Here is a 23415-nt window from a genome sequence, read left to right on the forward strand (position 1 = left end):
CTACAGCCCTTCTGTTCTAAAGGATGATTTGGTGGTGGAGGACTGAATCCAAAAAGTCAACAACACACACGTGGGCTATCAGTACAGTTTCAGTTACTTATATGAAATCATATTTTTTTTCACACTAATCAAAATTCAAAGCCTTGCAGAAAAAAATCATTTTAATAATAATAAACACATTCACACAGTTCTTATGCTACACATTCTCTAAAGCAGTATTTCTGCTGAAGGTCACATGCAACCAGTCTGTTTTAGTTCGAGTTTCACAACCCAGACAAACAAGCTGTCACATGAATTACTGTCTTCTGCAATTCTGATTTCACAATACACACAAATCTGTGAGTGAGTCACAACCAAACTGTGCAGATCTGTTATAAACACACAGGGCTGCGTCCTTTACTGCCCCTCAAAATGTGGGATTTAAAGAGCTGGTCACTAATCTCCTCTGATTTATTTGCTATAATCACACAAAATGACAATTTCCCAGATCACAGCCTCTTCCTCTGGTGAAATGCATTTATAATGCAGAAGAAAAAGATAAAAAACGACTGATAAATAAAGCTGTTTTGCTCACAAGTAAGTTAAAAGTTATGCATAACTGGCTGATGTGATAATGAGAAGGAAATATACCAAATGATAATTTTGTTAATAAACACATAAAGAGGCAAATTGTACATGTAAACTTAAAGCTGGTATGCTTAGAGCAGTTCTCTCAGTGCAACCAGTGTCCATCATCAGCTACTGGTACACTGACGATGTCTTGGTTTAGACTGCAGCTCGACTTCTTTGTGCTTGTTGTAAGAAACGACAGCATTCTGCGTCTTCTGCTGACCGTCCTCGCGTCTTCGCGTCTTTTAAATGCCATCTTCTTCTTCTGTCTTGCTAACTGTTCCACCATGAAAGCAGCCCCAGTCCTGGCTCGCAGATGGTCCCCTGAAAGAAAAAAAAAAAGCAAAAGTAAGACCTACCTTTGTCATACAAATGACTGCACATCCATGGTAACACATTCACTATGCGACCGCTGATTTTGTCGCAGCAACACATGCAACAAAAAAGGACGAACATGACGATTTATTTGCAAATGGACACAAAGAAAACCAGTGAAAAGCTTTAATGTAGCGTCTCTTTGACAAAGAGCTACAGGGTCTAACCCAGAGCTTCATATTTGCTTCATACAGCATCCAGTTTTGTTTTGAGGTTTTTTAATATCCCTGATTTAAACATGTGGCTTTTGTAAATACACCCTGAAAGTGAACATGGCTCAACTTTAAAAGCGATGAAATTACAGTGAAACACAAAAGTCAGATTACACTCAATAAAACAAAACCCTTGTTTTAAAATGTCCTATATACTGTAAGTAAAACTGACACGACCTGCAATAGAAAATTCAAAAAAGGATTCAAGTGTTTTTATCTGCTCTGAGATTAATGTTTTACTTCTTTTTAACCAAGGTCTCAGATCTTAATTACACTGTTTGGATTATGACTCATTCACATAGTAATAGTCAGGAATACGGGTCATGTGATGCAAAAGCCGTGTCCCTGCTACCAACAACTCCTCTATCGTCTCCTGTAAGCGTTAACAAGCAGCAGTGGAGGTCAAGTTAAGGTAGCAGCCTCCAAGATTCACTGAAAGGCTAATTAAATCCCTCACCTGACCTTCCAAGATATTCAGCAAACTACAAAGTGTTGGTTCCTCGTTCTGACGTGCAGCTGCACCTGCACAAATACGAACCTGATGAAAGAGCCATCCACTGCAAACCTTTGCTTCTCACCATCGAGTTCAGTTTGTCAATGAGCAGCTGAAGTCAGAAAATCCTGCAGACTGAGTGAAAGCTGAACTGCAATGAGGCTGTATGAGTAAAAGAAAGAAGCAAGAAGCTAAATCTTGACAAAGTCCTGACATTTTCAGGACTCGAGATGTTATCGGGTCAGAAATGTCTAATGACACCCCAGCGCACAGGCACAGATCTGCTGAGGTGTGCAGCATCTTCAAACCCTCTTAAACTTCCAGTTTACACATTTTTATGTACAGTATGTTAATGTGACTCTTACAATCAGAGTGTATGGGGCCTCTTTCTTCTCCATGCTCTCCTCTGCCGGTGGCGCCGTTGACTGTCCCGGCTGTGCTGGCGTGTCAGACGCCGCTGTGGCTGGCCCCGTTGGAGACGTGTCCACAAAGACCTCATCTGACACCCGAAAACGGATCTCCTCTCCTTGGTCCATGTAGAGGTCGTGCGCTCCCTCTTCTGTCTCGTACTCCCAGAGCCAAACTTGCTCTGCTTCGTCACTGAGGCTGCAGCTAAGGAGCTCCGCTTAAAACCACAAGCGACTCTAGAATCAATCTGAGGCAAATGATGTGACTTGAGATTAAAAAAAACCTACAGCACTTGAACTTGTAAGGTCTGGATACAATTTTGCAGGCTGCTGAAGCGACTCTGGTGGAATGAGAATGTCATCGAAGAAACCCATCGTCACTGTGAAGCAGACAGATCAGCGTGATTTTAAGACACTTTTTCTTATCGTTCTTAGAAAACAGCCAAAACATAAATATTTAATAGATAAAATGTATTTCCTTTTACAAATAAATGTCATTTCCATTAAGTTTATTCACATTGGTGAACTATTTTGACCATCAATGAGCTTCATTTCATCTCAAGACATTGAATTGTTCTGGTCCAGACTGTGCTGTCCCTCTGCCAGATGTCAGAGAAGAGACTTTTCTATCACATCCTGACCCTCAGTGTTCATCACCCCGTCATAAGCTCCAGCTGAGGAGTCAGACTCTTACAATGGCTTACCAAGTGCTGCAGTGCTTTATTTTTAGTTAACTTTGTGTTCAGATGGAATCATATTTTTGTTAGTCATCTATGGATCAAGGGTCATGATATCACATTTAATATAGCTTATGGTCTTATAACATTTTCACATATGCAAGCATATAAACGCATGTACATGTTGCAACTAGCTGTTACCACAGACGGTTATTTGTAAAAGTGAACATTTTATGCAACCTCTCCGCAGCAAACAGCTCAACAGAAACTGATAAAAGAAGCGTGCAAAAACAAAAGTGGCTTTCATAAGAGAGCTTTAAAGGGCATAAAGCGGGTAAAGTGAGGGCATGCCAACTGAATCTCAAGGATTTAATAAATGGCTTCATAGATCATAAAGCCTGGGGAGAGAACCAGCAACGCAGCTTAAACTTTTGCCTTAAAGCAGAAAGCTGCGTGTTCACCGTCTTTTTGTGTCCTGCTCTAAAACTCTCCTGTAACAGATGTTGTCATGCAGAGCTGCAGGACTCGTGGTTTCTTTCTGTTTCATTAGACTGTTTCTGTGTGCAACATTTCACTGGTTGTTTCCGCTGCTGAAGCATTTGTCACTCGGTCTCTGCTGGCTAATTATGCTTTAACTGGTGTGCAAAAATGGTGAGCAGCAGCTCAGAAGCAAAAAAGGAAACAAGAACGCGACTGAACTGTAACTTTAATCTTTGGATGCATTGGATGTTATGGACAGGTCCCACTTTGGATCTTGTACTGGAGTTGACTTGTAACTGGCACCAGAGACTCGATTTTAACCCTAATAACCCTGAAGATGATGTGGTTGTTTTTTGTTTAATTCCATATGCTTTTTATACACAATAGTCACCACTATGTGATATGTTCCCTTCACTTGTACTTCTTGCATCCACATATTGGCCCATGATGCTGTGCATTAATCATCATGCATCAGTGGAAACAAGTCAAATATGAGTGGCTTCAAAGATCTGTTTTTATGACTAAAAATAAAGAAAATGCATCTATTTTTAATGTATCTACTTTCTAAAGTATATACAAAGTAGAGACCTTTCCATGATGCAATAAAAAAAATAGTGTAAATATACGTGTGCACATTTTAGAGGAGTAACTCCCCACATTTCTTTCTGGTATAGGATGTAAAAGTTAAAAATATTCTTTTAAAATATATCAATTTAATGTATAACTTTTTTAAACTAGTTTTACTGTTTATGATCAGTTTGACCCATTTTTGTTTTATAAATTGTGGCAGAGGTAGGATTTCTGTGATAATTATTTATGTGACTTCCGAGAGTTTTCAGATTTCCTGTCTGGGTTTAAAAACTCTGCTATCATCAGTTAAATAAAGGCATCTTTGTACAAAAAAAAACATCTGTTTTTTTCTTTTTTACAACAAACTTTGACTTTGAGTATCGAGATGGTTCAAAGTAAAACAAATAAATGCAGATATGTGCCTGATTCTGCTCAGTGCCAGTACTCTATAACAGTAAGGAGCTCATTTAAAGGAAACAAAAAGGAGTTTTCAATACCAAATATTTACTTTAGAAAGACAATTAAAAAACAACAAATGCTCCAATGCTGTCTTAGTGTAGACAGCACGCTGAGGTGGGAAGATAAAAGTTACCGTGAACTCCTTCCTGACTGCAGTACTTGATCTTGCCAATGAGGATCTCTTCGAGGAAAGGGTGGAAAACCACACATCTGAAATGAACTGGCACAAACAGCAAAAGAAAGGTGGGATCACATCTGAATTTCACACTTGATGGGTTTCACAGTCAACACAAGTGCAGCCTGTTAACTCTAACCTTGAGGTGTGTGTTAAAATGGGAAACAGGGGCTTTTGATTCAAAGCCTGAGGTATGTAGTACACATATTAGTATGTTTTAAACATCCCTCAGGATAACTGTTAATCTTTCAAATATCCAGTAAATCCAGTAAAAAACAAGAATTTCTCACAGCAGCATTTTCATCATCAAACCTTTAGTGTGCGAGGCGCCGTCTCCTGGGAATATATAGGAGTCCTCCAGTTTAGTGATGTCATACAAGCAGATGCAGAGACCCACGTTGTAGACCACCTGAGGTTAAAACAGCAGCTCAAAGTTTATTATACAAAGTAGAGTCTGACAGATATGAGCCTGTTACTTAGTACAAACCTTTATTTTAAAAAAACTTAATCCTTTAATACTTATTGTATTATATCTAATACATACTGTTTCTGAGACCTACTGCATCACTTCATGGTAAAACCTTTACTCAAAACCTTTGTACATAATTAGATTTTTTATGTATTTGTTCCCGTTACATTGTGCTAATGGGCCAAATTTAACTGCAAACTACTTTGTGAAAGACGCTGCTGAATGAGTCATTTGATAACTTACCGAAAAACATTAACACTATAGAGTGTGCAAAAACCGAATGCTCGTCTAATTAGTCTAAATTTCTGCCTCCTCATCTCCTCTGACCTGAAAACTGATCTCTACTAAATACTTTAAAGCAAGCTTCAGTTCCTAAAGATGCACCTGCCTGGGAGACGAGGAGAGGGCAAGACACGAGGAGTTGAGGATGTGCAACCTGAGAAATCAGATAAGAGGCATGGGGCATTTTCTCTTCTAATGTACTCATCCTTATATTTGTCAACTTTGTGACATTTATGCAACACAATTATTTCAGTGTGGAGGTCCCGAGATGGTTTTCCTAAACCAAGACAAGGGCCAAAGGTTGGAAAGTATAATATGTACAGCCATGTCTTTCATGCAAATTCAAATATCTGAAGTGAAACAGCGTTTCCTCAGAGTCAGAGCAGGAAAACTCTACTTTAAAACATGTCCTTATTTACTAAAGCTGCCTTTGTGTAGCACATCTCTCAGATTTAAAACCACTGCTCATGACAGTACATCTCAGGATGGAAACTTCTCTAGCTGAGCTAAAAAGACTTCTCATTGGATGACTATCTATTTGATTGACAGTGATTCTTTGCATCTTATTTAATGTTCTGCATAAGATATTTCCATCAGATCTGACTATGTCTAAGTGAGAATAATCTAACTTCTTGTTTATTTTTATTTTGCATGCTATATAAGATTTACTCATGTTTAGAAGTTGTCGTTTCGTGGTGGGGAAACTGATGGAGAACCAGCTGACTACTCTTAGTCACCTTGTTGGCCAGTTTCTTGTTCAGCTCCTCCGCTATGGCCTCGTTCAGTTGTTTCTGGAAGTCCCACGGTGGGATCCGGACGGTGTCGACCATCTCTACCAACACGAACATGATGCACACTAGTCTGTGAGCACCAACTTACTCACTCACTTTTATTTTTATTACACACATGAACACACATACACTGCCGGTGTGACCAAAAAAAAGGTACCGCAAGTTTAACCGCGCAGCATTTTTTTTCTCCTTCTCCTCTAATAAACGAGTACAGAAAAAACAACAATACCAACCACAGTGGATCCCGGTTTAGCTGAAAAATAACGCAATTAACTTAAAATTTGCTAAAGAAACGTCCATGACGTTTCCACGTGAGAGAGCGTCTTTACGACATGTCGCAAAACTTAAAGGGATATTACCGTTTTTAACGTGATTTTTATTTATTTTATTTTCATGTATTTTTTTCCATCCAGGCATGGATGGAATCACTATAAGTTGGCCATTTCCAGTTCTTGTATCCAGATCATGCATTGTCAGTGTCTGTGGTTTTAGAGGGCTAAAATGTCTGCTAGCATAATAATACAGTCTAATTGCTTTTAGTATTCAAGACAGTTCATAACTTCGAATCATGCTGCCTTAAAAATTTTACTTCAGCCCCCCAAAAGATTTTCCATTTGGCTGTACTGGCAGGCCCTTCCTGGACCTGATACATGAAGGAAATATTGATCTGAAATAGGGAGAGGACAGGACAACCCCAAAATTAGTTTTCGGTGAATTCAGTTTTTGCAGATCTAGAAACACTTTGATGGGGGCACAGACTAAGCAAATGATGGCACATCTACACGGGGCTTTAACGAGAAAAACAAAAAAAGATTGTAGAAAATATATCACAAATAAAGTTGTCATCTAAATCAACTAGTAAAGCAAAATTTGGAAAAGCAAACAGCTAATGACTTTTCAGAAATTATTTAGAATGATCCTGCATTATATGGCTTCACTGACCTGCTGCACAAAGACTTATATTTCATTGACAAGAAAAACTTACTTTGAACCAAATCTGAAGTTTTATCAGTGTTACTTCAGCATTCTCAGACATTTACCTAATGCGCCTCCAAGCCACCCCCTGCTCCTGCCCTTGCTTAGAGTATCTGATGTTTAGAAATAAGTGTAAATGTGTGTATCAAGAAATGACAAGTGTCACATTACTGCCTACTGACTATGGTCATGGCAGAATTTCTCCTTAATTATGCCTTAAACTGTTATAACAAGGTTTTTCCTTGGAGGCTGAACATAACTGTAGAATCTATTAGAGTATCCTAATAAATAAAACACAAAAACATTAATTTCAGAATTTATTCTTCATTATTTTATAGTAAATGTCAAGATATTAAAACTTTTAAGCTAGAAGTACAGCAGTCGAGTCTTACAAAATCAAGTTTAATGCTAAAACAGGAGCAATGACAATCACTGTGAAACATCTGCTCATATTAGATATTTTTATTGGGTGCAGCTGAATAAATGATCCACACTGAAGAACTGACTTCACTCGACCAAACAGATCACACCGAGTACAAAATGACATAAAGCTATCATCAGAACAATTGTTTGCTATTTTGTAGTTGTGCTTGGAAACTAAAAAAGCCTGAAACAGAGAACAACAAATACTCATCTTTGACAATGAACAGAGGACAAACAAAAGAGGATGATCATGTTATTCATATTTAAATAAGAGTATTGATCCTGGATTGTGTGAGAAATAAAGCTGGTACATAATAAAATAACTATGGTTATAGTGATTATTTTCATTCCACATTCTGTGTATAAAAAAAAGGATAATGATTATTTTTCAACATCCCAGTATTTGCATCAGGCATCAAACGGCCTTTGTGGAGGGGAACCATTAATATCCAAAAAAGCTTCTTTTTTTTTTTTTTAAAGTTGACCTGGAATAGTTTGCAGTCAATCATTTAGAAGATTTTAATGAAATAGTAAATTAAGACAGTTCACAAAGCTATCAAGAGCCAACTTTGTAAATATATCATCCATATTTGTGTCTTAATATGAACCTGCAATTGATGTCAGCAGATAAACGAAGCTTCACTGTGTTAAAATATTAATAGAACTCATCAAGACAGGCAGCAAACAGCACATTCTTCTCTCTTTTATTTATATAAATATATATATTATCTAAAAAAAAATCTTAATATATCTCTATATGATCATAGGACCTCACACTCCTATAAAATTCAACCATCACATCATTTACAAACAGGTCCTAAATCGGTGACTTGGCCAATTTCTTTGGGAGCAGATTTTTATAACTCCTTTATGCAGAATGAAGCTGAATTTCTTCACCATTAATGGAGATGCCTCACACAGAGGACCAACTGGGTTCCCACAACAACCAGCAGAAATAAGCTCCCAAAGTCCACAACAACAAATAAGCTCACTGGTTCAGTGAAGTTACTCCATAACACACCACGTTCATGGAGCTACAGCAAGTTCTACTGTCTGAAAAGATTGTGCGTTCATGATTAACATTTATAATTCAGTCTTACAGTCACTTGTATGCAGAAAAGTTAAATGTGTGCAAAGGAAGAACAATGCAAGCCGCAGCACGACTCAATCTACCTCCCTAACTCTACAAAGTTCTAGTGTACAGACATCTGCACGCTAGATTGTGCGTTTTGTTTTCATAAGAAGAGAGAAGGCAGTTCCATGCTGTGGAGGCCCAAAACCTCAACCTGGAAAAAACATTTAGCTAAAAAACAGTCATCGTTCATCACATCTGCATGAGGAAATGTCACACACTCCAGGGCCAGATGATACCGAGGACCAACCTGAAAAACTGGGACTCAACACACATAAAACACAATAAAATAAAGTTTGAACTTGACGGTCATCTGGTCTGTGAAGCTCCAAAGAAATGAAATATAAGAGAGCCTCAACTATATGGTCCAAGTCTAAAAGATTTCCTTAACAAAGTCTGGCTTCTTTGTTACATAATTATACTGCATTTTCCTATTGTCACAGAGGATTTCCTATGTTAATATCCTTTACTGACTAGAATTTAACTAAAAATTTTAAGGAAAAAAAGGAAAATCAAACATCTCAGACATGAAGAGTCAACGCAGTCAAAACATCAGGAGAGATGGCATTAGGGGAAAATAGATAAATGCAAATAGTACCTGAGAGAATCATACATTCTGATCAGCTGTCCTGGTCCAAGACGGAGAACGACAACCTGTCTGGATTTATCATGTAAAGCCAGAGCAGAAATGAGCATGTGAAGAGTGGCAGGGAGTGTTTAGAGTTTAATGTGTTCGCTCAAATGTACGTAAGCTCTGATTAAAAAGCCCTGTGCAGCTGAAGATGCAGAATGATGGGATGTTCAGCAATTTTGCTTACAGTAAGTGAGACCCATAGTTTCTTACCTCTGAAAAGAGGGGAAAAAAGAAATACGTGATGTGCTTGGTTTGTTTCTTTACCAGAAAAATGATTAAATATGGATTTCAGACTCTTTTGTTTACAGTGTGATACTGTCAACATAGAGTAAACATTTATCTAAGGCCACATTCACACTGCAGGTCTTTATGCCCAATTCCAGTTTTTTCTGAAATAGGATTGATTTTTTTTTCTGTGGTTGTTTAAATTTAGTTCCACATTTGAAATGTCTTGGGTCAGATTTGAGCTGTTCAGACCGTCAGAAAATGATCAGATATGGGTCATATTTGGGCGGCAAAGTTGGGTTTGTGCCATTTTTACAGTGTGAATGCAGCTTCAGTCAGTAATGTCATCAGAGAGCAACAAAGACAGACCAGAAAAGGATCTCTAGACTTCAGTGTCTAAAACAATTACACTGACGACTTATAAAACTCAGCTTATATCGTGGTTTGTGTGGACATTAATCAGACATTAAAAATAAGGTAATGCAAAAAAGAAATAGAATCATCTTGTGGTGAATTTTGCAGTCAGGATATTAAAGCTTGATGAGCTTATTGCTTTGTTTATTACTGATGTAAAGCACTTTGTTTCAGCTGTTGCTGTGTGAAAGTGTTTGTAAATAAAGTTGGTATTGTATGGTTTTTCTAGTCTTAATCAGGTCTGCAAATAGCATAAAAACAATCATTCTTCCTTTAGGTGCTCCACTTCAGAGACAATACACCACTGATTCTGGTTCAGAGTCTCACATAAATAATAAAATGGTGTCCTGTTCAGTGTATTAGATAAACATCTTTGTATAAAAGGGTCAAATTAATGCTACAAAGAGCAAATAAGCTCAACTAATCTGGTTTCAAACTGCTGCAAACAGCAGAAACACACACTGCTGAGCTTCTGTTTGAATTCATGTGAGTAACTGTGGACTGGGAAGGTTTCACAGTAATCCTGTCTCTGCATGTAAGTGCTTGTGTGTGTGTGTCTGTGCGCTTTTCATCTGTACAGCGACCTTGTGTGTGTTTGTGTGCAAGCTTTCTTTAACTGAGCATGACTGCAGCAGTCCTTACGTCAAACTGGGTTACCCACCACTGTTCTTGTTGTGTTTTTCCCCGTTGTGAAGCCCCTCTACAAGTCCACATTCTTCTTCTGAAAACCACATTAAGGTCACCTTGATGGCCCCACCCACACACCCTACCACCTTCTTCCTCCTCAATTACTGGAGCTCCTTCATTCGGTTGAGGGCGGAGCCGGCTTTGAACCACTCGATCTGGGTTTCGTTGAAGGTGTGGTTCAGAGAAATGGACTCCTGACTTCCATCGCTGTGCTTGATCACTGCCGACAGGGGCTGGAGGAGGCAGGAAAAGGTTAAACTAATGTGGAATGTTGTTTCATTGGGGCAGAATTTTGCTCACCTTGCCGGGGGCGAAGGATTTCAGGCCAGTGATTGAAATCTTATCATCAGGGCGAATCTTGTCGTAGTCCCTGGAGTCGGCAAAAGTCAGAGGCAGCAGGCCCTGCTTCTTCAGATTAGTCTCTGTAGGGATGGAAAAAAGGGGAAAATTGAGAACAAAACAACATATTGACTAAAAATTAAAATGTATCAAGAAACTGGAATTAATAACTTATTAGCTTAATAACTGATTATCAGTCTCGTTCAGTGTTGTATCTAATTTGCTCTGCTTGGTTCTGTTGGTAAAGCTGCTGATGTTCGAGTTTATAATGAGTTTTTTCCTCTGCTTTGTGTGGGTTGTGAATCAGAGAGGATTTAAACTGTGATTCCCAAAATAAAGCTGGTTAAATATGTTTATATACTCCAGATGTTTACTTTAGAGCTCTATGTCATGGCTAACAGTAAAAACACATTAAAGGCAACATTTTCATGTGTTTACTAGAGATTGAAATCTAACTTTATATTCATCATCCATACCTAAGAGATGAAAACATGTTTCAAATTCATCTGCAAAAAAGTTCTAGTGATATAAAAATGGTAAATTTAGCTAATTTAATACCAAAGGTATAATATTAGAGTTTCTCTGCTATCTTTAAATACATGATACTGTTTTATATGTACAACGAGAATACATTGTACACGTACTGATTTCACATATACACTCATTTCTTAAACACCTCCATTTTGTTTAATTTGTGAGTGTTTTTTCATCATAAATCATTGTATATGAAAATGTCTACTCCTGTCTTGTGCTGTTAAATTACCCTGCATTTTGTCAGCTTCTGGTAGTGTCTTTGTTGGCCTCTTGTAGGGCTGTGCATGTGCTGGGCTCAAACAGGGGCTTGTTTTTGTGACAAGTCACATACTAAAGCTGCAGGGGGAGCCCAAGAGCAAATTGAACGCCAGATTCTAGTGTAACCAGTGAGGTTACTCTAAAGAAAAGGGTCATACACTTGGTTTAACTGTATAAAGCATTACAACAACATTCTCCTTTTGTTTGGAAATGCTGAGTCACTGGTTCACTTTAATCCTATAAGTTGAAAAAGGCTAAATATGTACCATACGCTTAACAAGGTGACCTGTGTTTTGATTTTTTTTTTCTGATATTCTCCAAGTAAGATCCAAATGAAAAAGAAGTAAAGAAGAAATCAAACAGAGGTTTAACTTCCCCCATATGATTTAAAAAGAGCAGCAAAATCAGCTTCAGAGAAGGTTTGTGGCAAAGGATCACGAGATACAGAGAACGGTACAAAGGAGATATCAGGTGGAAAAGGAGAAATTCCTGCAACAGGATATCCTCCACTAGCTTGTTAATGTTTGATGACTCTTACATTTCAGTCACACACAGCACGTGCATTTCCACGCACACTGCTTCTAGTTAACAGAGTAATCAGAACCTGATGCTAAGAATGCAGCATTGCCAAGGCTTAATAACATAACTTAATCAATTAAAAACAACCAAAAGTTTACCACCTCCCAGCTGGATCACGCCCCAACTCGGGTAAAATCTTTATACAAAACTGTTGGCAAATTTGTCAACTATCAGAAACAGATCAATGCTGTTACTTCTTAGGAAAAGTAACAGCAGGATGCAAATAGTTTTATTAAAACATTAAGTTCAATCATCCTTCATTAAGGTCAACATGGTATTTAAATTTATATGCTCTAAGCGATTTTGATATTATTTACAGTAGCACCAACATATCACACAGCTTATTTTTAACCTTTACAGGTTTGTGTTTAAAAAGTAAATAAATAACTCACAATATTAAATGATAAACCACATCAAGTAACTGTCATTAATATATTTTGCTGGAAGCATTAAATGTAAAAAGTGGCTCATGTTACCCTGTTACTCCCCCCATGTCTCTACTATGTTTTGTTTTACCCCTGCGTCTCCATTTCTCATGAAGACTCTTTAGTAAAACAGTGCAAATATATCAAAACTGCCCGGTTTAAGTAATACCTGGGTATCTCTCATTGATAAACATTGATATTTTTATGTTTCTTTTCCACCTCTTAATACTCACCGTGAATTCTGGCGAAGCTCTTGACGATGATGGCACGTCCTCCCAGGTGTCGTGGCTCCAGGGCCGCGTGCTCCCGACTGGATCCCTCTCCGTAGTTCTCATCTCCAACAACCACCCAGTTCACTCCACTGGCCTGGATTTTAAAATCACAAAAAGACCAACAAATAGTTTAAACTGATCCTGCAGCGAAAATCCTGTTTCAGATCAGTGGCTCAAGTGATTCAAGACCAAAGTTCTAACAACACAACTGTCAGAGTGCCATTTAAATCGGTCGCCTAGTTAGACGCCATCGCCCAACAATCTCACCTTGTAGAAGCGGGCCACATCTGGCACACCTCCGTACTCTCCCGTCAGCTGGTTCTTCACCTTGTTAATAGCATCATTCTCAATGTTGACGGCACCAATCAGCAGATTGTTGGAGATGTTGTCCAGGTGTCCACGGAATTTCAGCCAGGGACCGGCGGCGCTGATGTGGTCAGTGGTGCACTTTCCTTTCACCTACAGTTTGACAGGAATAGTTTCTTCTGTGTCAGATTACCAGTCAGATTTTTTCATTTTAAGTCTAACTATTCAAAACATGTCAGATGGCTCACAATCATAATTACAAGTGAATCTTTTATATGAACGTGACGCATGACAAGCAGATACTTTTTTGTGTGCATCAACTGTATCAACAGAAAATGCCGTATTTGGGAAATTAGAGAAACAAACAATACTGAAATGCAAGTTATCACAGCAAATATGTGGATGACATGTAGCTCTTGAAGACAGCAAACACTGGTCCAGCTACACAGGAAAATACTGACAAAGGCAAGAAAAACTAGATGGGTAGTTTTGCTGTTTTAGCAGCTGTTGCTACCAGCAGGTATTGTTGTGGGTTTATGACAACAACTCTGGAAAAGCTCATCCTGCATCCAAACATGTTGCTTTTTTGTACAGCAAATCCATCAACTGAACCAAATGCTGTTCAGATACATCAGGACAGTTGATTTCTAGTAGAAATTTGGGTCATCTGACCCAAAACAAGCACAATTTATACACTACAATACGCACAGAACAAGCACAAACAGTACCAACAAGGATCATCAGCTCAATATATTTTCAGTATCTACTTATAGAACATTAGCTGTAGCGGGTTCTACTTTCCTCCCTTCCCAAATCTTGTTTTACTGTTGCAAAGATAACAGAAAGACATGCCAAAATTACTTCTCAACAGCTAATTATATTGTAACAACTCAGTAAATGTTATATTTTTGTAATTAATAAGTTTACATTATTACATCTATCGCCTTAAATTAGTAACATAACACTCACTCCTCCCCTTAACTCAACCAAGCTGCCACAAGGCTCAGTTCCAGCTACACGCTGCATATGGCAAAACTATTTCCTACAACAAGGGGGTCAAAGGCAAGCTGATGTTTTACTCCAACCAAGCGCAGCATTTCCTTATGATGTCAAATCAAAACGCCCTGCTACCCAATGTAGCCTAACATATTGCAGAGCTCTGCGGCCACAGATGGTGCACACTGCATGTAGAGTAGGGGTGTTATAGATTTTCTTGGTACGATTATTGTCAAAGAAATAATCACAATGTTACAGTAATCAAGTTTATTCTGTGTTAATTAATTTCCCAACACTAGAAATGTCTAAAAACCACATGAACATTCCTTTTAGGTCTTTAGGTTTTATTTATTTATATCATTTGTTGCCAACATAACAATATAAAAACAAAGTAAAGTAACCAAAAAGTCCCAACTAAATCTCTAGTCAAAGCTAGCTTTGACTTCCAGCTTTTTAGCTGACCACATATATGGAACTAAATACACTTTATTTTACAGACTATGGACTATTGCACACCGACAACTAAAAGCCACTTACTTACTTACTTTTTTCCCCATCTGTTTAAACTAACGCTCAGTGAACGCATCATGTTACGCTGTAAGACCAACCCGAGCCGAGCGTACGTGATCACAAGAGAAAATGGCAGGATAACATTTCATTTCAATGTTACGTTAGATAAACATTAGCGTCGTTAGCGTTAATGAGCTTTGACCTTTAGCATTAAAAGCTGGTAGTTATTTGAACTCTTCCTCTGTCGTACTGTCCCACTCTCACATGGAACCAGAGCAACACAAGCGGAAACACACAGAAATGGAATAACTTTGTTTTTGTTCCGTGTGGAAGTTGCACTGATCTGCTGTTATGGTCAAGACATGATCTTTTACAGGAAGTGACGATTTTGAGGGGTCTTTATGATTAATTAATCGTAACATTTAATACCGCGATTATTTGTGGAGTTAAGTCGTGTTTTTCTTTTGGTTCTCACTTATATGGCAGCCCTGTGCTGACAGTGAGTTAAAAGATGGCATTTCCATCTCCTGCTCACCTTAATGAGGACTCTCATGTCCTTCAGGTCTTTTCCATGCCACTTGTCAAAGGGCTCCAGCAGCTGCAGACGGTTACTGGCAGGGCTTACGTCAACCTGTATGACATCAAAGCAACATGAGACATTAGTGTTCATCCATGAATGTTGTGAATTAGAGTTATACAAATAAAGCTGAAAATTTTGTTTGAAAGCTAAATTTTCAGAAATACTAAGTGAATTGGAGGACAGACTTTTACTGAGCCGCTCTCTGCAGGGGGATGTTGATAGGTGTCTTGGCCTGGGTCAAAGTCTCTGGAGGGGAGCTCATCACCAGTGGGGGGTTCCAGCTTAAATTTCTCTCCATTGGGTGCAGTCAGGTAGTCAGTCTCAGGGTTGAAGTTGAGAGTCCCAGCGAGGGCCAAAGCTGTCACAATCTACACAAAATTACACAACAGGTCAACGTTTGTTTGGATCTTCAAGTTTAGAACACGGACATCAGGAGAGCAGACGTCAACATCCTTACAGGAATATAAAAATGAGTCTTTTACTACAAAGTGTATATGAGCAACTGATAATCAGTGTATCATCATTCATGTGACTCATGGCAGTGTGTCTGACCTCAGGAGAGGTGACAAAAGCATGAGTAGCTGGATTAGCATCATTCCTGGCAGTGAAGTTCCTGTTGAAGGATGTAACAATGGTGTTCTTCTCTCCTTTTTTCACATCTTTCCTAAAAATGCCAAAACACTGATTGTTAGTCGGATGTGTTTTATCCCACAGTGGCTGCAATATTCATAACTAATATGCATATAATGCGTCCATCGAAAACAAAAAGGTTAATTCTCTTGGAAACAAACATGCTCAGTTTATTTCAGGGTAATCTGTTTATATGCTTTTGATATATATTGTTTATCTATGTCTCATTTTGGCATCTGATTGATGCTAGGCTGCTACTACATAAAAAAGGCATTAATTACGTCTAAAATAAATATGCAACAAAGAAATATAAATAACAGCAATTGTTGGTTATTGCATAGCTAGACTGCAGCACATTCCAGAGATTTAGTTGTGGCATGTGTGAGCATGGGAAGAATACATCCATTTTCAGTTGGTATGGAAAAAAACACAATTAGGCCATTCTGCACACCAAACAACCTTCATCCCTCTGGGCAGTCCAACCAGTCTGCTTGGCAGCACTTCCTATTTATTACCCAAGGCCCCACCCTCTCATTTCCAACAGACCTATCACAGCAGACTTCTGAAAAAAAGGGTAACAAGCTCATTAACAAAACATCATGATCCTGAAACATATTCTTATGTGTTAATGAGCTTAAGTCAGCAGTATACACAGGAACAATTCAAAACAGAATTTTAGAAAATCAAACATATTTAGTACAATCCTTTCCCTTCAACTTCTCATTACATCCATTCAATTATTCAATTAAGACTGAGAACGCACCCACACACATGCAATCTGTAAAGAAACTCCATGGTAGACAGGCCTCCTCATTGAACAATGACAAATTCTTCACTTAGAAGAACAACACTTTGACAGGAAATGATTGATACAAACAAGAAAAAACTGTGAATGTTAGGTGCCCATGATTCACCTTTGCACACAAGGATAACAAAATGCAGAAGGGAGCTAGTGCCTTCTAACATTAGTGACTTTAATTATCCATTTAAAATGACCCTGTTGCTTGTCACCAACACAAGTCTGTTGTGTTTGTATCAATCTGTTGATCAAAGTTGGCGCATATGCAGTTCTTGCTGCTGGAACTGAGCCAGGCATTTGGTATATACACCAGCCAAAATGCTGTTTGAATTGTGTGCAGACTTCACCTTTTCAGAGACGTGCCGGTGCTGTGGTAATAGTGCAGACCAGGTATCTGATATTTTGCCTTGGTGAAGCACAAGGAGTACTAATCACTTAGGACAATTTTTTCTGTACCCACCTATATATATATCGTAGTTTAGAATCAGTAAATGCATATTTTTGGAGTGTTAGGGAAAGCCGAAATGAGCCCACACATACAAGGAAAACATACAAACTCCAAACCAAAAGGCCTCTGCCAATATTTAAACCAGTAACCTTCTTTCTTTGAGGTGATAAATACTAACCACCACACCACTGTGCAGCTCAGGAGAAGATGTAAGTTGCTCCAGAATTGCCAACTAGAGACAATAAATACTAGAGTAAAAAATTTGATGCAATCTTGCCATTAGCTGTTTAGATATTTTCTAACTAGCCTCCAATTTGATTCAGGTCAATTTTCATATCAATAAAAGTTGATTTCTGAAGCAGATCCAAACATAAACTTCCTGAATATGCTGCTGGAGAGTTACTAATAATGAATACACTCGAACATATGAGACGCATACCTGTCCCACTGTCCGATGCAGGGACCACAAGCATTAGCAAGGACGATTCCTCCGACATCACTCAGGATCTTGGCCTGAGAGGAGGCAACAGGAATTTGAAAAGACAATTTTTCACAAATTTCAAAGAAGTGCAACTGTGATAAGTCTTAAGAAGGAAAATGCTTTGGGTGCTAGGTAAGATTAACTTTCTATTTGTCTTAGTATGTTTCTCACTCACATATCCATCCCTCTCAATAGTGGCGCGGATTTGTTCAGAACCAGGTGTAACTGTGAACTGGGCCTTGCACTTAAGGCCTTTATCCAAAGCCTGCTTAGCCAAAGAGGCTGCTCGTCCCATGTCCTCATAGCTCGAGTTGGTGCAGCTCCCAATCAGACCTGTTTATTTATTTGTAAGAAGAAGCCAAGTATAGGAGACCGGAAATTTATAAACGGTGTGGACTAATTCCTTCTTAACATCATAACTAACGCATGACATGTGACAAGTTTTGTTGGTAAGAAGACAGACATCTTGATATGAAACACTCCACTTATTCTGTCAATGAACAGAATTATGTTGCGTTCAGGGTGGACGATCAATGTCACGGCTGAGCTGCAATGTGATCTGATCATATCTGGTCAATAACACAGCGAGACAGAGCAATAAAATAAATATCAAATTTCACCATACAAAGCAATAAAATTACAAAAGCTGCAAGATAATACTGCTGGGTCACTAATACGGACCAACTTTAACCTCCAGGGGCCAGCCGCTCTTCTTAGCTACGGCCCCAATATCAGACACAGGGTGGGCCAGGTCGGGGGTAAACGGTCCGTTGATGTGCGGCTTCAGCTGTTATGGGAAGAGGGAGAAATGATAGTGGTACTCAAATTACAATTTCTTAAAGGAGAGTTTTTCATTTCCATCCTGGCTACATAGCATGAACAAGTCTGGACTATCTGTTGAAAGATTATGTTTGACTTTAGCTCTAGTTACGTCTCAGACATGTGAATGAATCTGAAGGAAAAAGACACAGCAGATTCCTGATTGCATCTGTGCATTTTGGTTTGCTTCTTCACTGAGTCATTAAAGTGTTTTTGCTCACCTCACTCAGGTTGATCTCAATAACTTTGTCGTATTCACAGCCCTCATCTGGCACCAGGTCCTCTTTAAACTCATCAGCCACAGAGGCAATCTCTGAGAAAGGAAGAAAGATGTAGGTAAGAGTGAAAATGGAGACAAAGAATAGCAGAGAGTTACTGACCTCCACGGCCAGTTTTCTCCAGGTATGTCTTCATGCGGTGGTTGTAGGGAAAAAGGGATGTAGTGGCTCCAATTTCAGCCCCCATATTGCAGATAGTGGCCATTCCTAAGATGGGACATTTTGACAACGATCGAAAGTCCAAAATTTATTATCTGATCAAGCAAAATATAGCATTAGGAGCTGCAATTTTTCTGAACAGAATAAACACCATACATGACATTTTAAACTCTGTACTCCTTTTTTTTCCTACCAGTGCAGGAGATAGAGTCAACCCCAGGTCCGTGGTACTCCACGATGGCACCAGTTCCGCCTTTCACAGTCAAGATGCCGGCCACCTTCAGGATGACATCTTTCGGGGAGGTCCAGCCAGATAGGGTTCCTGTCAATCTCACTCCTATCACCTGTGGGGAAAAAAATACACCCATTAGCAAACTGAAAACAAACAGCTTAGTGTGTGTCAGCAGTTAAAAATAAAATGGAAACAGATTTAATGAAATCTACAAGATATTAGATGGTACGAGGAACTCACTTTGGGGCACTTGAGCTCCCAAGGGATTCCAGCCATGACATCTACAGCATCAGCTCCACCCACTCCAATACACACAGCACCCAGGCCACCGCCATTGGGAGTGTGTGAGTCAGTACCAATCAACATCACTCCAGGGTAAGCATAATTCTCCAGGATGATCTTTTCAAAGATGGGAAATAAGCATTTAGTCGCACATTTTGACCTGTTTGACGTTTAAGAAATGTAAGCCCTAATGATAGTAATCAGTAAAATTGATTAATTAAAAAGTACCTTCAGATGCATTTCATGTGACATAAAATGCAAAAAGATCATGTTTGTCATGTTTTACACCAAAACTCCAATTACAAAGTTCTCACATCCTCTCCATTTTCTACAACGCATTGATTTAATTGATATAACAAAACACATTAAAATCTAATAAAAATTGAGTAAAAAAATAAGAAAAACAACATTTTCAGGATTAGGAAGACAACTTATAGCATGACTTTAGACTGTACCTGATGGATGATCCCTGAGCCGGGTTTCCAGAAACCAACTCCATATTTTGCAGCAGCTGTTGCAAGAAAGTTGTAGACTTCCTGGTTGACTTCCTGTGGCAAAAGTAAATGGAGAGAAGGTGAAGCTTCAGCCCAAGGCACACTGTTGTCACACATACACAAATATCCTTCAATCCTTCAAGTAACAAAAAAAAAAAAAAGAAACTAAGCCCTAAACTAAGATTTTAAAGGTTAAAAAAAAATCTGTTGTCACATGAATCCCTGAGAGCTGCAAATCAAATTCTTCCCAAACAACATTGTTACATGTCTGATAATAAAATGAACTCAAAATAATAATCTACAGTATATTAGAAAAGCATAATCATGGTCTGAAACAAAAATGTTTTTTTCATTTACCGATAAATTCTTGTGATTCTTAAGATGCAGATTTTTCAAGCGTACCAGTTTACTGTTGTTATCTGGTGTTTATTGTGTGGTGATTCCCTGCATGTGTTTGAGTAGCTGACTGTATGAAAAAAAAACTGCTCATATAAACAGAACATCCACTTTTCCTCCTTCACTCTTCACCTTCGCTCTCTGCAAGTCCTGAGCTCCTCCGATTTGAGCCTCAATCAGGTGGTCACAGTGGATGGTTGAGGGAACGGCCACCTTGGGCAGGCCGCTGCTAATGAACTGAAGCATGGCCATCTGGGCTGTGGCGTCCTGCATGGCCACACGGTCTGGACGCAGGCGAAGATAAGTGCGTCCACGGTCAATTTCCTGTCCTGCTGGATCATCCAGGTGACCATATACAATCTTCTCCGACAAGGTGAGTGGTCTGTTGAGCCTGATGGGGAGGATTAGTCCAGTGTTATTCTGTGTTTATTTTAAAGCCCAGGATTAGGTATATAGTTTTTTTTTTTTTTTATGCAAACTGAGATTGTTTTGTTTCATTTTCATCTCCCAAGGTCTGCTATCCTACCACGATTTGAGCATTTTGTGAATTTTATTTTAATTATCTATACAGCAGGTGCTTTTAGAATTTGGGGAGTCATGTCACACTTTTAGAAAGTCTTATATTTTACATATAATTGCACTAATGAGACCAGCTGAACATGAGGGGGACACTAGGTCATTTAAAGTTTGGGGCTAGCAAGTTAATTATAACAATTCAACATGATAGATGTCACATAATTTACTGAACAGCTGTTAAAATTATATATATATATAAAAAAAACATGCATTCCTTATGAGCCAAACTGGTATCAACAATGACTCAATGCTTGAGTATTTCTACGAGCAGCAGCTGCTGACCTCCTGCGTACGATGTTGATGTTCTCATGCATCTTCTCATAATTTACGCTGGAGCCTGGCTCAAAGCGGCTCATGGCCACCTTGGCCTTGGCGCTGAAGACTGCAGAGACATGAAACCGCCTTGCCCCAATTCCAAGAGCCAGCTAGACCGAGGAAAGCAGACATGCATTCAGAGAAATAACACCATAACCAAGGTTTTATTGTGCTGTTTAAGACCAATATAAAGTTTTGAGGCAAAGGCAAAAGTTAAGCTGTGAAAGACAGGTAATACGTGACCAGAAACCAAGAGAATTCTTACACTGGCTGCTGCATCAGTTAAATGGAGACAAAAAAAAACTACCTCTTCTCTTCAGATCAGTCAGGCTGATTACACATTATTAATATTACAGTAGAAACTTAAAACTGAATTAGAATTGGGTCTAAAAATAGGGACGCACATAACATAAAAACACTGTCAAACTTCTCTTATAAACCCAATATTTGACTGAATATGACAACATTTAATGGCATTCAAAGAATTGCAGTGCAGTGCATGAAGCCATGAAACTATGATCTTGATCTTGAATGCATATTCCTCTATGATTGAATAGTTATCATTATTACATTTTAGATGGTAAATACACACTCACAGAAAGGTTTTCCAGGCACAGTAAGCCAGAAGTGTTTACAGTGTAAGGAAAAGCTGCTCAAAAGCTAAGTTATGGCAGTTGGCTCACAGCTCCAAATAAATGTTGACCTTTAAAACCTGACAATCAACGATTTACCCAAGTTAAGCTGATACAAAGAGAATCTATCTCGTCACAAGGAGAGAGTGTGGTTAAAATATTGACACAAGCTCTTAAAAGAGCATTAAATAAAGCTGTAAGATGGCATTACTACTGACACAGTGCTCACTGGAGAATATGTAAGTGTACAGTTCACATATAAAGAAGTCAGAAAAACTGTGTCAACCTGTTGGGAGTTGAAAAAGCATTCACCCTACATAGACATCTTTCCTTTTTCTTGATTCCTAGGATTCCTTCTTAATATAACTTAATTTCAAGTTGTAAGGTCAAATGAATTTTGAGGGCACTCAATTGATATAAGAATATAATAGCTGGAAACTCTCCCAAATTTTTTTTTAATACATTTAAAGCAAATGTTGCCTGATGAGTGGACTAGAACGATGCAATGAAGATTTAGTTGAACTAAATTGCGTTGAGCTCTAATTGTCAGAGGCTAAAAGCTCATTTTAAAGAAATTCTTAAGACATAAATGCAATAATTACCCGTGTTTTTTTTTTTTTTTTTTTTTTTTTTTTTTTTTTTTTTGTCTCTCCGTTAAGCTCCAATAAAGTCAGAAATGCAGAGGAGATAATCTGTTTTCTGCATTTTGTCTCCACATATTATGCTACATTAACGTTTATGGGTATAGTTTAGTTTATAGACTGTATAAACTACTGACGCAACACTAAGGAAAAAAGAGTAACCCTGAAAAGAATTCCTTTATCTGTCATTTAAATCACATGTCGTTATTATTTGACACATGTTTGAGAATACACAGTAATGATACGGTCCTTACCAAATCATAATCATGTGCGTATAACAGGAGCTAAAAGACCAAGCTAAAACAAAATAAAAACAAAAAACCCACACACGTAACCTTGTGATCATCTTGCGCACAGCAGCTAACAAAGGCCATCACCTTTCTATGCTGACTTAAGCTCTTAGTGTTGAAAACAGACATTTTTTAGAGTTTTTGGTTTGGGTCGCTGACAGGTCGGACGTGGCCGTTACAATGCGTCGTCAGGAGTCAAGTAGGGACTGCATGACCTAACGACGGTCCTGTTTGCGCACTCTGCTCCTCACTTATCTGCTCTAAGTAATGGCGGCTGAATAACACGGGAAGATTGCAAAAAACTATGAAAAAGTCAAATAACGTCTTCTTACCCGAAGCCTGGCAACAGTTAAGCAATAAGAAGCCATTTCGTAGTTTCTTCACTGATGAGTGTCGCCTTCATATGACGTCACTGTTTAAAGCCCAGTTACTTAAAAAATGGGGATCAGAATAGTAAAATAAATAAAGGAATAGGAATTGAATAAATAAATAAATAAATAGATAAATAAATTACGTCGTTTTTGTTATACATCGATAACGCAGAAGTTAACATTTAAACTTTTAATCGATAATTTTCTGAAGGAAAAGATTGCTAAGTAAGGAATAAAGAAAATGTTTTTGTTTGCTGCTTTAGCCCTAATAAGGTTTAGGACAT

The 23415-nt window shown here is 38.5% G+C and overlaps 2 protein-coding genes across 5 annotated transcripts; both read right to left on the bottom strand.

The window, feature by feature from the left end:
• Positions 1-150: 150 nt before the first annotated feature.
• polr3h (polymerase (RNA) III (DNA directed) polypeptide H) lies at positions 151-6339 on the bottom strand. The gene is made up of 6 exons (XM_042008895.1): positions 5946-6339; positions 4770-4866; positions 4416-4502; positions 2413-2476; positions 2055-2289; positions 151-933 (listed from the first exon to the last, which is right to left on the bottom strand). Exons 1-6 carry the CDS (start codon positions 6054-6056, stop codon positions 883-885), a joined length of 645 nt encoding a protein of 214 aa, XP_041864829.1. The 5' UTR covers positions 6057-6339; the 3' UTR covers positions 151-882.
• A 1466-nt stretch (positions 6340-7805) lies between these two features.
• On the bottom strand, positions 7806-23164 carry LOC121653983 (aconitate hydratase, mitochondrial). 4 transcript variants are annotated; one of them, XR_006012894.1, is made up of 19 exons: positions 23093-23164; positions 21165-21307; positions 20439-20697; positions 19872-19964; positions 19375-19533; positions 19096-19246; positions 18846-18950; positions 18687-18778; positions 18328-18433; positions 17822-17979; positions 17605-17678; positions 15841-15952; positions 15474-15656; positions 15244-15339; positions 13164-13355; positions 12858-12990; positions 10790-10911; positions 9128-10722; positions 7806-8793 (listed from the first exon to the last, which is right to left on the bottom strand). XR_006012894.1 is itself a non-coding variant. In XM_042007801.1 (18 exons), exons 1-18 carry the CDS (start codon positions 23126-23128, stop codon positions 10591-10593), a joined length of 2340 nt encoding a protein of 779 aa, XP_041863735.1. In that variant the 5' UTR covers positions 23129-23164; the 3' UTR covers positions 7806-10590. The 4 variants fall into 4 exon arrangements, 3 of the variants coding, with proteins under 3 accessions (XP_041863735.1, XP_041863727.1, XP_041863742.1); XM_042007801.1 differs by having other exon boundaries at positions 7806-10722; positions 15480-15656; XM_042007793.1 differs by having other exon boundaries at positions 7806-10722.
• Positions 23165-23415: the final 251 nt, after the last annotated feature.

The sequence above is a fragment of the Melanotaenia boesemani genome, chromosome 2, assembly GCF_017639745.1.
Source record: "Melanotaenia boesemani isolate fMelBoe1 chromosome 2, fMelBoe1.pri, whole genome shotgun sequence".
Classification (NCBI taxonomy): domain Eukaryota; kingdom Metazoa; phylum Chordata; class Actinopteri; order Atheriniformes; family Melanotaeniidae; genus Melanotaenia; species Melanotaenia boesemani.

What these genes read in the sequence shown, in the direction of transcription:
- polr3h (XM_042008895.1), bottom strand. Translation starts at nt 6,056, where the DNA reads ATGTTCGTGTTGGTAGAGATGGTCGACACCGTCCGGATCCCACCGTGG. An exon ending in CGGCGCCTCGCACACTAAAG is followed by an intron (nt 4,503 to 4,769) that starts GTTTGATGATGA and finishes TGTTTGTGCCAG; the next exon opens with TTCATTTCAGATGTGTGGTT. An exon ending in CTTCAGCAGCCTGCAAAATT is followed by an intron (nt 2,290 to 2,412) that starts GTATCCAGACCT and finishes CTGCAGCCTCAG; the next exon opens with TGACGAAGCAGAGCAAGTTT.
- LOC121653983 (XM_042007793.1), bottom strand. Translation starts at nt 23,128, where the DNA reads ATGGCTTCTTATTGCTTAACTGTTGCCAGGCTTCGG. An exon ending in GCTCAGGGATCATCCATCAG is followed by an intron (nt 19,534 to 19,871) that starts GTACAGTCTAAA and finishes ATCTTTGAAAAG; the next exon opens with ATCATCCTGGAGAATTATGC. An exon ending in GGGAGCTCAAGTGCCCCAAA is followed by an intron (nt 19,247 to 19,374) that starts GTGAGTTCCTCG and finishes TTTTCCCCACAG; the next exon opens with GTGATAGGAGTGAGATTGAC.